The sequence below is a fragment of the Odocoileus virginianus genome, chromosome 18, assembly GCF_023699985.2.
Source record: "Odocoileus virginianus isolate 20LAN1187 ecotype Illinois chromosome 18, Ovbor_1.2, whole genome shotgun sequence".
Lineage (NCBI taxonomy): Eukaryota > Metazoa > Chordata > Mammalia > Artiodactyla > Cervidae > Odocoileus > Odocoileus virginianus.
In genome coordinates, this window is record NC_069691.1 from 35,057,688 (window position 1) to 35,070,230 (window position 12,543).

Sequence of the window (12,543 nt, forward strand, 5' to 3'; positions counted from 1 at the left end):
GTTGAAAAATAAAGTCACCTTCTGGTAAACCAACAGGGGAATAAAAGTACTTTAGGAAGTAGGTTTAAAAATATGAGCGCCACAGCCACTGATGAAGTTCTATGTGCCGGGTCCTGGGCTAGACCCAGTGCTTCATGCATCCTCAATTGCTTCAGTCATGTCTGACATTTTGCAACCCCGTGGACTGTAGCCCACCAGATTCCTCTGTCCATGGGATTCTCCAGGCAAGAATGGAGTGGGTTGCCATGCACTCCTTCAGAGGATCTTCCTGACCAACGGATCAAACTCACATCCCTTATGTCTCCTGCATTGGCAGGCGGGTTCTTTACCACTGGCACCACCTGGGAGGCCCAGGGCTAGGCCCTGTACTTTCTTTATATCCTGTTCTCCAGTGGCATGATGAGATAAGGGAACTGTACCCACTTTATGGATGAGCCAGCTGAGGCCCTTGGAGACCACGTGACTTGCCCAGATCTGTTGGGAATGGAGCCCACTGAGGGGCACTTTTTTTTAGTCGCTAAGTCATGTATCCAACTCTTTGCAACCCCATGGATGTAGCCCATCAGGCTCCTCTCTCCATGGGATTTCCCAGGCAAGAATACTAGAGTGGGTTGCCATTTCCTTCTTCAGGAGATCTTCCTGACCCAGGGATCAAACCTGCATCTCCTACATCGGCAGGTGGATTCTTGACCACTGCACCACAGGAAGCATCACGGGGCACAGCCTCATTCGTAACAGCATCTCGTGCCCTCCCTGCCCCACCTCTGCTCAGAAGGAACAGCATGATCATTGATGCTACCTTCTTTTCACCTCTGATTCTCCTCCTGTGACAGATTACTGGTGGTCTGTGGACAGACTGGCAACCTGCTCGGCCTCCTGTGGTAACAGGGGGGTTCAGCAGCCCCGCCTGCGGTGTCTCCTAAACAGCACAGAGGTGGACCCCACTCACTGCGCAGGGAAGGTGCGCCCTGCTGCACAGCCTATCGCCTGCAACCGGAGAGACTGCCCTTCCCGGTGAGTGCACCAGCCCCTCCCCAGGATGGGCCTGGACTTGCAGCCAGGCTCATGGCCAGCCCTGGTTACGCACTGTGAGCGTGAGAGATATTGAGTGCCAGTGAGGGAGCCTTATGGCCGAGGAGCCATGCTTTCTGTCGGCCCCGGCCCACCAGATTCCCCACTGCACAGAAAACATCCCCCAGGACAAGCCTCCTTTCTCGGTTGTTTGTCCCCTCACCACTCAGCTAAAGCTGCCTGGGCTTCCCAAGGGCCTGAAAAGGTCAGTTTAGGGGCTGAGAACATCCCAGGCCCTGGCAAGAGAGAGTTCCCATCCTGCAGCAAGAAGGCTGGTTTTAAGAGGAAAAACAACATGTTGCGGTTGAAGTGCTTAGGGGATAGTGATCACCTGTCTATACCCCAGCCCCTCCCCTTTCTTCTAACTATATACCTTTGCTCATCCACTTTAGCTGAGGAAATCTTATCCTCTCTTCTACAAAGGCTTGCTTCTTGCTAACGTTGAAATAAATTTTCATTTCCCATAGTTGCTTCAACTTTGGGTTTACAGTTGACCCTTGAGCTCCACAGAGGTTAGGGACAGTGACCTTGAGCAGTCAAAAATCCATCCTTAACTGTATAGTTGGTGCTCCCATCTATAGATGATGTAGTACTCTAATAGGTATTTAGTGAAAGAAATCTGAGTACAAGTGTACCCATGTGGGTCATACCTGTGTTGTTCGGGGGCCAACTGTACATTCTCTGCATTTGGGTTCCTTACATAACCCAGAACAACACCCACAGTCTCTGCCTCTTCCACTTTCCTTGAGCTTTGAGCAGCTGTGAGTCCCACTGAGCCGTGCCCTTCCCCCGCACCCCCCACCATGTCAGGCAGCAGCTAGAGGAATAATGGATGGGCTTGGAGTTGGCACCTACATGGCGCCCTGAGCCTGGGGAGACTTGGCCGAGCCCTGAAACACCCCTTCACGGCCTATCTGTGGGATGTTCACCCACTCCTTAGGCAACCACTTTGTGTTTTTCCAGCTGAGTCATAAGGAGCAACTGAAACCAGGAGAGCCTCAATGAAATATGAAACACACTCATTAATATCAGCAGTTTGACTTGCTGACGGGAAGGTTTCCACGGGAATGATTAATGTCCTTTTATACCCTTCCTGAACTGTAACATAGCCCGTAGCTCTCCTTTCTTAAAGCCCCCACCCCAGCTCCTGAAAAATTGCTGAAATGTATATTTGGAAATAAAAGCTGATTGAAAGGCAGGCCTGACATTCACCAGGGATACGAGAGGCTGGAAGACTGCCTTTGCCAAGCTGTGTAAAATGAAGAAGAGGTCATGGACATGCCAGGGACATTTTGATTTGCTGTGGTGATAGTCAGAGTCAATCAGTGTCATTTACTTCTGCAGATGAAATAATGGCCGGGTCTGCTTGGGTTTCAGCACCCTCAAGGGGCTTTAAAACACCTTCTGCCTGCTTCCTAAGTGGCTCTGCTCCTGTGGGTTAGGAATCTGCACACAGTCATCTCTCTCCAAGGCGAACAGAGCAGAGAAGTTCCACCAAACTAAATAAGTCACAGATCCAGATTCAGGAGAAATTTGCTCCCTGTTCCTACTACTTACCTCTCCTGAAAGCCAGATGTGGCACCATTGGACTAGGAAGTGGCCACAGGCTCATCTTTGACTGGCTTCCCCACCAGGCTTCCTGGGCATGTCAGCCCCCTCCTCTGCACACAAACAAGTGTGGCCCTGGTTGTCTTTTTGAATCGCACTGTGAAGTCACATTTTGACCCAGGTAGCTGTGTCAGCCACTTCATTTAGATCATTTTCCCCCCACTAAAGCAATAAAGTAAAAAAAAAAAAATTATTATTCTAGGTTGAATGAAATGGCTGGAAAGAACCAAATCTTTTCCCCAAACTACACCTCCTTCCCCTTCTCTTTGAGAATTAGCACAGGGTACACACATCCAAAAAGAACCCCTCCATATCTGTATACAGTCCAAGGATTTCAGAGTGTTTCCCAGCTTATAGCTTGGCTTTATGAGGAAAGCTATTTGTCACAGTCCTGGTCAGTCTCACTTCTGAGGATCCAAATTGCAGCTGGAACTTAACATCCTGAGAACAACTACTGTCACCACATAAACCACCCTCTGAGAGGTATAAGACCTATGGACTGTGACTCATGGAGGTGGGAAATTGCTCCAGAAAGCTGGAAGGAACTTCGTAGGCTTCTGGGGGATTAAACAAATCAAATGAGACGTGGTTTAAGGCGAGGTAGGAAAAACAGTGAGTACTAGCAGACAAAACTTGGCTTAACTGAGACCCAGACTGCCTCTGGGTCAGGAGGCGACCCAGGTTTGGATCTGATCTTCCCTGGGAAACAGGCCCTTCTCTGCCCCACACTTGAATGCCTTTAGGAAGAATCAGAACTGCAGTGCAGTGTAACTGGTTAAAGGACTGGCTTCCCTGAGGGTTTCATCTGCAAGCTCACAGCTTTGGGGGCCAATATTAAGATAAAGTGACTGATCTTAACAAAGCTCTTTCACAGTCTGCCTTTTTAATCAGTTTCCAAAGGGTATTTATTTCCTGTGGCTACCATAGCAAATTACCACAAACATGGTTGCTTAAAATGATAGACTTTTATTCTCTTCTAATTATGGAGGCCAGAAGTCCAAAATCAAGATGTCAGCAGGGCTGCACACCCCCTCCAGGAGAGTCTCCAGGAGAGAATCAGTTCCTGGGTCCTTGTAGCTTCTGGTGACTGCAGGCATCCCTTGGCTTGTGGCCACAGCACTCCAATCTCTGCCTTTGTGGTCACCCCGTCCCCTCCTCTTCCATGTCAGAGCTCCCTCTGCCTTTCTCTTACGAGAACATGTCATGGTATTTAATGCCTAACCAGATAATGCAGGACAAGCTCATCTCAAAATCTTTAACTCTTATCTGTAAACATTCTTTGTCCAAATAAGGAAACATTCACAGGCTCCAGGGATGATTTCATGTAGCTATCTGGGAGGGGTGGGGGGTGGCATTTTTAGCCTACCACCCCAGGTATATTCTGTGAAAAGAGACACGGCCCCGCAGTTAGTTGCTGTGTGGTAAGAACAGGAGGCTGCCGTGGGGCTCCTTTCCTGAGCGTGTATGGCATTGTTTCTCTGCTCATGGCTTGGCCCTCTGCACTCACCCTCCTTCCTATTCCAGGTGGATGGTGACCTCCTGGTCAGCCTGCACCCGGAGCTGTGGGGGAGGTGTCCAGACCCGCCGGGTGACCTGCCAGAAGCTGAGAGCCTCAGGGGTCTCCACTCCTGTGTCCAGTGACATGTGCACACAGCTTGCCAAGCGGCCAGTCGACACCCAGGCCTGTAACCAGCACTTGTGTGTGGAGTGGGCCTTCTCCAGCTGGAGCCAGGTAAGACAGCTTTGTTTTCTTAATTTTTATTTTGTATTGACATATAGTTGATTTGTGGAGTTTATAGTATATAGCAAAGTGATTCAGTTGTGCCTATATATTCTTTTTCAGACTCTTTTCTATTATGGGTTATTGCAAAATATTGAGTATATTATCTTGTGCTATGCAGTAGGTCCTTGCTCATCTATCATATATATAGTAATCTATGTCTTTTAATTTCAACTATATCCCTACCCCTTCTTTCCCCTTTGGTAACCATAAGTTTATTTTTCATGTCTTGTGAGTCTGTTTCTGTTTTATAAATAAGTTCATTTGTATCATTTTTTTAGATTCCACATATAAGTGATATCATATGGTATTTGTCTTTCTCTTTTTTACTTACTTCACTTAGTATGATCATCTCTAGTTGCATTCATGTTGCTGCAAATGGCATTATTTTGTTCTTTTTTATGGCTGAGTAGTATTCCATTGTATATACATACCACACCTTCTATACCCGTTCATCTATAGTGGATATTTAGATTATCTCCATGTGTGGCTATTCTAAAGAGTGCTGCTACAAACATAGGGGCACATGTACTTTTCGGGTCTTTTTAATTAACTTTTATTGGAGTATATTAGATTGACAATGTTGTGCTGCTTTCTGCCATACAGGAAAGTGAATCAACTACACATGTACATACATCCTTTCTTTCTTAGTCTTTTCCCTTATAGGTCATTACCTGATTTTGAGTAGAGTTTGCTATGCTATACAGCATGTTCTTATTAGCTAGCTATTGATGGTTTATATATAGTAGTGTATATATGTCAATCCCCAACCTCGCAATCTATCCTTCTCCCCCATTTCCCTGTGGTTACCACAAGCTTCTTCTCTACATCTGTGACTCCATTTCTGGTCTACAAACAAGCTTATCTGTACCATTCTTTTAAATTCCACAAATAAGCAATATAATATATTTGTCTTTTTCTGTCTGACTTACTTCACTCAGTATGAAAATCTCTAGATCCATCCATGTCACTGCAAATGGCATTATTTCATTCTTTTTTATAGTTGCGTACTATTCCATTGTATATACGTGCAACATCTTCTTTATCCATTCATCTGTTGATGACATTTAGGTTGCTTCCATGTCCTGGTTATTGTAAACAGTGTTGCAGTGAACACTGGGGTCCCTGTATCTTTCTGAATTATGGTTTTCTCCAGATACGTACCTAGGAATGGGATTTCTAGCTCACATAGTAATCCTATTTTTAGTTTTCTGAAGAATGTCTACACTACTTTCCATAGTGACTGCAAGGACGGTTCCCTTTTCTCCACACCCTCTCCAGCATTTCTTACTTTGTAGACTTTTTCATGGTGGCCATTCTGACTAGTGTAAGGTGGTACCTCATTGTATTTTGATTTGCATTTCTCTTATATTTAGTGACATTGAGCATCTTTTCATGTGCCTATTGGCAACCTGTATTTCTTTAGAGAAATGTCTATTTAGGTCTTCTGCCAATCTTTGGATTGGGTTGTTTGTTTTTTGTGGCTGTATGAGCTGTTTGTATATTTTGGAGATTAATCCCTTATCAGTTGCATTGTTTGCAAATATTTTCTCCCATTCTGTAGGTATCTTTTCATTTCGTTTATCATTTCTTTTGTTGTGTAAAAGCTTGTAAGTTTGATTAGGTCCCATTTGTTTATTTTTGTTTCTATTTCTAGTGCCTTGAGAGTAAGAAAACATTTGACAATTTATATCAGAGAATGTGTGTTCTCTTCTAGGAGTTTTATGGTTTCATGTCTTATAAGTCTTCAGGGCTTCCCTGAAGCTCAGCCATTCTTGCTCCTTGGAAGAAAAGCTATGACCAACCTAGACAGTGTTTTAAAAAGCAGAGACATTACTTTGCCACCAAAGATCCATCTAGTCAAAGCTATGGTTTTTCCAGTAGTCATGTATGGATGTGAGAGTTGGACTATAAAGAAAACTGAGTGCTAAAGAATTGATGCTTTTGAACTGTGGTGTCAGAGAAGACTCTTGTTGGGGAGTCACTTAAACTGCAAGGAGATCCAACCAGTCAATCCTAAAGGAATTCAGTCCTGAATATTCACTGGAAGGACTGATGCTAAAGCTGAAACTCCAATACTTTGGCCACCTGATATGAAGAACTGACTCATTGGAAAAGACCCTGATGCTGGGAAAGATTGAAGGTGGGAGGAGAAGGGGATGACAGAGGATGAGATGGTTGGATGGCATCACTGATGTGATGGACATGAGTTTGAGTAAGCTCCGGGAGTTGGTGATAGACAGGGAAGCCTGGCATGCTGCAGTCTGTGGGGTCGCAAAGGGTTGGACATGACTGAGTCACTGAACTGAACTAGTAGCTCAGACAGTAAAGCATCTGCATGCAATGCAGGAGACCCAGGCTTAACCCCTGGGTCAGGGGAGGAAGGAAATGAGAAGCAAATGGCAACCCACTCCAGTACTCTTGCCTGGAAAAATCCCATGGACAGGGGAGCCTGGTAGGCTACAATCCATGGGGTCGCAAAGAGTCAGACACAACTGAGTGACTTCACAAGCCATTTTGAATTTATTTTTTGTATGATAAGGGGGTGTGTTCTAACTTCACTGATTTACAGGTAGCTGTCCAACTTTCCCAATACCACTTGTGAAGAGATTATCTTTTTCTCATTGTATATTCTTGGATTCTTTGTTGAAGATTAATTGACCATAGGTGTGTAGGTTCATTTCTGGGCTCTCTATTCTATTCCATTGATCTATATGTCTATTTTTATGCCAATACCATGCTGTTTTGATTACTGTTGCTTTGTAGTATTGTGTGAAGTCTTGAAGGGTTATGCCTCCTGCTTTGTACTTTTTCTTCAGGACTGCTTTGGCAATTCTAGGTCTTTGATGGTCCCATATAAATTTTAGGATCATCTGTTCTTGTTCTGTGAAAAATACTATGAGTTATTTGATGTAGATCTCATTAAATCTGTAGATTGCTTTGGGTAGCATGCCATTTTAACAATATTAATTCTTCCAATCCAAGAGCATGGGTTATCTTTCCATTTCTTTGAATCATCTTCAGTTTACTTTATTAATGTTTTATAGGTCTCAGTGTATAAGTCTTTCACATCCTTGGTGAAGTTTATTCCTAAATACTTTATTTGGGGGTTGTGATTTTAAAAGGTTTTGTTTTACATTCCCTTTCTGATATTTTGTTGTTGGTATAAAGAAATACAACATTTTCTGTATGTTAATCTTGTATCCTGCTACCTTGCTGAATTTATTTATCAGTGCTGATAGCTTTTGTGTAGAGTCTTTTGTAGATAATTTGTGTAGATATTTTTCTATATACAGTATCATATCATGTGCATATAAAGACAGTTTTACTTCTTCTCTTCCAATCTGGATACTTTTTATTTCTCTTTCTTGTCTGATGGTTGTGGTTAGGACTTCCAGTACTGTGTTGAATGGAAGAGGTGAGAGTGGGCATCCTTGTTCAGATTTTAGTGGGAAGTCTTTCAATTTTTCACCACTGAGTGTTATATTCGCTGTAGATTTGTCATAAATAGCTTGTATTATCTTGAGATATGTTCCCTCTGTACTCACTTTGGTGATATTTATCATGAATTGATGTTGAATTTCGTCAGATGCTTTTTCTACACCTATTGAGATGATTCATGTGTCTCTTGTCTTTTGTTTATCTTGTGCATCACATTGATTGGTTTGTGTATGCTAAACTATCCTTGTGAACTTGGAATGAATCCCACTTAGTCATGGTGCATGATATTTTTTATGTGTTGTTGGATTCAGTTTGCTAATATTTTGTTGAGAACTTTTGCATCTATATTCATCAGATATTGGCCTATAATTTTCTTTTTTGGTGGTGTCTTTGCTGGACATTGGTCTTAAAGAAATTTCTCCAGTGATTCTAAGTCAGTTGTTCAGGAGTGGGATCTAAGCATGGACAATATTTTAGAAGCCACCGAAGTGATTCTGATGTGCAGTCCATTGTTCCAAGCCAGGAAGAGTTGAAGTCTAGCTAGTACCAGCAACTCCTTTCTTAATTCTTTGCTGGAGGTTAACCAAAAAAGTTCCAGGTTAGCTCAGCAGAGCAGAAATGGGGGCTCAGCTGGATATAGGGAGAAATCACATTGACTCTCCATTTGGAGAGGAAATTTTGTTTAATTATAACTTAAAAAGAAAGACCAACACAAATAGTGACACACATCAAGCCATGACAGATACAGCCCAGGGCTGTGGGGTGCTGACAGTGACTTCACCACTGTCATCGTTTCTGGTGAGACTGAGGACAAGTCAGGAACTCCCATTTGTAATTAGAGCCTAGGTTTTCCCCAATGCTGGTAGATAGGGCCTCTGTTTAGACAAAGTGTAGTTGTCCTACTCATCTGACCCCTTCTATGATTTAGAATGTTGTTAGCAGCCCTGCCCCCCCTACAAAAAATGTCTGGTGTGCCACTTGAGAGAAATGATAATAATTGTATATGCTCTGTTTCTCCTAAAGTCTGTGTTCAAAACCTGCTGGAGACATTGCTGTTGTTGCTGCTGTTGTTTGGTTACTCAATCATGTCCGGTTCTTTTGTGACCTCATGGATTGTAGCCCACCAGGCTCCTCTGTGGACTACAATTCTTCCCAGGCAAGAATTCTGGAGTGGATTGCCATTTCATTCACCAGGAGGACTTCCTGACCCAGGGATTCAACCCATGTCTCCTGCATTGGCAGGCGGATTCCTTACCTCTGAGTCAGCAGGGAAGCACTGGAGACCTACTGAGCCTCTACGAGCTGCCTGCAAAGACAGATAATCAGCTGGGACCTACCAACTAGGCAGGAACAACTGTTGTGGTTTGTCAAAGGCCAGTGCTAACTGGTAGGATGACCATTCTGATTGATCAGGTATAGTTTCTGAATGGTCAATATCTGAAGCATACCATTACTCTTGGCCTGCAAGGACATCCCAAAGCAACCACATGGCTCTTAATTCTTTGCATTAACTGTATGAACAAGCATGATCAAATGTTTGGGGGCAGTTAACAACTTGAACTTATTGGAACTGGTATCTACATGTCAGTGCGTTTGTCTTCCTTCATCCCCACCCTTAGGTGTGTTCTTTGGAAAATAGTCACTTGGAACTCCCTATTAAGTTAATAACACTATGGCCATCTCTAATGAAGATGAAATGTTATTTGGAGGAAATGTGGCCACAGAATTTCCTTGCAACTGAAAAGCCATTGAAAAGCTCATCCCAGATGAGCCCAGGGATAATGCTCCATGCTAGCAAATCAACACACTCGGCCAGAGGCTCCTTTTGGGGGCCTCTACCAACCCCCCTTATTTTCAGTGACCTAATACATGTAGTTCATAATCAAAGAGGCATGAGCTCCCCCTGGCTCCCATGCCTGGGGGATATCATCTTTCTCTTACCTGGAAAAGCCCCTTCTGATAGGTCTCATTCCACCCAAGGCAGCTCTGCCTGCAGGCCTTCAAGGCTTATGGCAGTTTGCGAAACTACAATTGGGAACAGACCTGGCTACACACGGGAGATGTTTCTGCATGTATCACAGAGGTCACTCAAGGGCATATACATGCACATTGATCATGCTCAGTGATTATTTTTCCTAAGAGACAGAAAAATAGGTCTTTGCCCCATTCCTTCCTCTCAAATACTCTCACCCCCTTCTTTCTTCTAAACTCCTGTAGGCAAATATGTCTCTAGATTTAATGTGAATCACTTGCGAGTCTTATTAAAAATGCAAATTCTCATTGAGGTTTGATAGAAAACAACAAAATTCTGTAAAGCAATTATCCTTCAATAAAAAATAAATTTTAAAAAAAGAAAAATGCAAATTCTCATCTAGGATGTCTGGAGTAGTTTTGGATGCTGAATTTTTTTAATGCATGTAGAGTTGATTCACAATGTTGTGTTAGTTTCAGATGTACAACAAAGTGATTCAGGTATATATTTTCTCAGATTATTTTCCTTTATAGGTTATTACAAAATATTGAGTATAGTTCCCTGTGCTATACAGTAGGTTGTTGTTGGTTATCTATTTTACATATAGTTTATGTTTATGTTAATATCAAATTTCTAATGTATCCTTCCCCCCTGCTCCTTTCCCCTTTGTTAACGATAAGTTCGTTGTCTATGTCTGTGGGTCTATTTCTATTTTGCATATAAATTCCTCTGTATCATTTTTTCATATTTCACATATAAGCAATATCACATATTTGTCATTCTCTGCCTGGCATACTTCATTTAGTATGATACACTCTAGGTCCATCTATGTTGCTACAAATGGCATTATTTCATTCTTTTTATGGCTGAGTAATATTCCACTGTATAAATATACCACATCTTCTTTTCCATTCCTCTGTCAATAGACATTTAGGTTTAGACATTTAGGCTTCCAGATCTTGGCTATTGTAAATAATGCTTCAATGGACATTGAGATGCATGTGTCTTTTCCACCTATGGTTTTGTGCAGATACATACCCAAGAGTGGGATTGCAGGATCATATGGAAGCTCTGTTTTTAATTTTTTAAGGAACCTCCATCCCGTTCTCCATAGTGGCTGCATCAGTTCACATTCCCACCAACACAGTAGGAGACTTCCTTATTCTCCTTCTCCAGCATTTATTATTTGTAGACTTTTTGATGATGGCCATTCTGACCACTGTGATGTGATACCTCGTTGTAGTTTTTGTTTGACTGCGCTGGGTCTTCATTGCTAAGTGGGCTTTTCTCTAGTTGCGGCAAGCAGGGGCTACTCTCTAGTTGTGGTGTGCAGGCTTCTCATTGCAGTGGCTTCTCTTGTTGTGGAGCATGGGCTCTAGGGCTTGCAGCCTTCAGCAGTTGTGGTACACAGCCTCTGTAGCTGCGGCTTGCAGGCTCTAGGGCACAAGCTCAATAGCTGTGGTGCACAGGCTTGTTGCTCTGTGGCATGCGGGAGCTTCTCAGATCAGGGATTGAATTTGTGTCTCCTGCATTGGCAGGCAGATTCTTAGCCACTGTGCCACCAGGGAAGCCCCCTCATTGTAGCTTTGATTTCCATTTCTCTAATAATTAGTGATGTTGCTCATCCTTTCTTGTGCTTTTAGCCATTCTGTATGTCTTCACTGGAGAAATATCTATTTAGATCTCCTGTCCAGTTTTGTGATTCAGTGGTTTGTTTTTTGATATTGAGCTGCATGAGCTGTTTGTATATTTTGGAGATTAATCCCCTGTCAGTTGCATCATTTGCAGACATTTTCCCCCATTCTGTAGGTTGTTATTTCATTTTGCTTATGGTTTCCTTTGCCATCAAGAAGATTTTAAGTTTAATTAGGTCCCATTTATTTTTATTTCCATTACTGTAGACAGTGACAGACAGTGAAAGTCGCTCAGTCATGTCAGACCCTTTGCGACCCCATGGACTATACGTCCATGGAATTCTCCAGGCCAGAATACTGGAGTGGGTAGCTGTTCCCTTCTCCAGGGGCTCTTCACAACCCAGGGATCAAACCCAGGTCTCCCACATTGTAAGCAAATTCTTTACCAGCTGAGCCACCAGGGAAGCCCATTATTCTAGAAGGTATATCCAAAAAGATATTGCTGCAATTTATGTCAGAATGTTCTGCCTATGTTTTCATCCAGTAATTTTCTTGTAGCTATCCAGTTTTCTTAGCACCACTTACTGAGGAGATGGTCTTTTCTCCATTATATAGTTTGCATCCTTTGTCATATATTAATTGACCATGGGTGTGTGGATTTATTTGAGGGATTTTTATCCTGTTCCATCTATATTTTTGTTTTAATGCCAGCACCATTCTATTTTGATTGCTGTTAGCTTTGCAGTATAGTCTGAAGTCAGGGAGCTTAATTCCTCCATTGAATGCTGAATTTTTAATGGAAGTATAATTCATAAAATATTATACTAGTTTCAGGAGTACAACATAATTTGATATTTGTATATATTTCAAAATGATCACTACAATAAGCCTAATTCATATCCTTCACTATACAGTTACCAAAAACATTTTTTTTCTGATGAGATCAAGATCTATTCAACTTCTGAATATGCAGTACAGTATTAACTATAGTCATCATGCTGTATATTAAAATCTCCATGACTTACTAATTTTATAAC

General features: G+C 42.5%; 1 protein-coding gene across 5 annotated transcripts in view; it reads left to right on the top strand.

Moving 5' to 3' along the window:
- Positions 1-12,543, top strand: part of ADAMTSL1 (ADAMTS like 1) — a 1,044,920-nt gene that overhangs the window by 1,002,052 nt on the left and 30,325 nt on the right. For all 5 annotated transcript variants that reach the window (XM_070480552.1, XM_070480554.1, XM_070480555.1 and 2 more), the window contains 2 exons: positions 834-1,014; positions 4,204-4,411. In XM_070480552.1, coding sequence (XP_070336653.1) covers positions 834-1,014; positions 4,204-4,411 — 389 coding nt within the window. The remainder of the gene's footprint in view (positions 1-833; positions 1,015-4,203; positions 4,412-12,543) is intronic.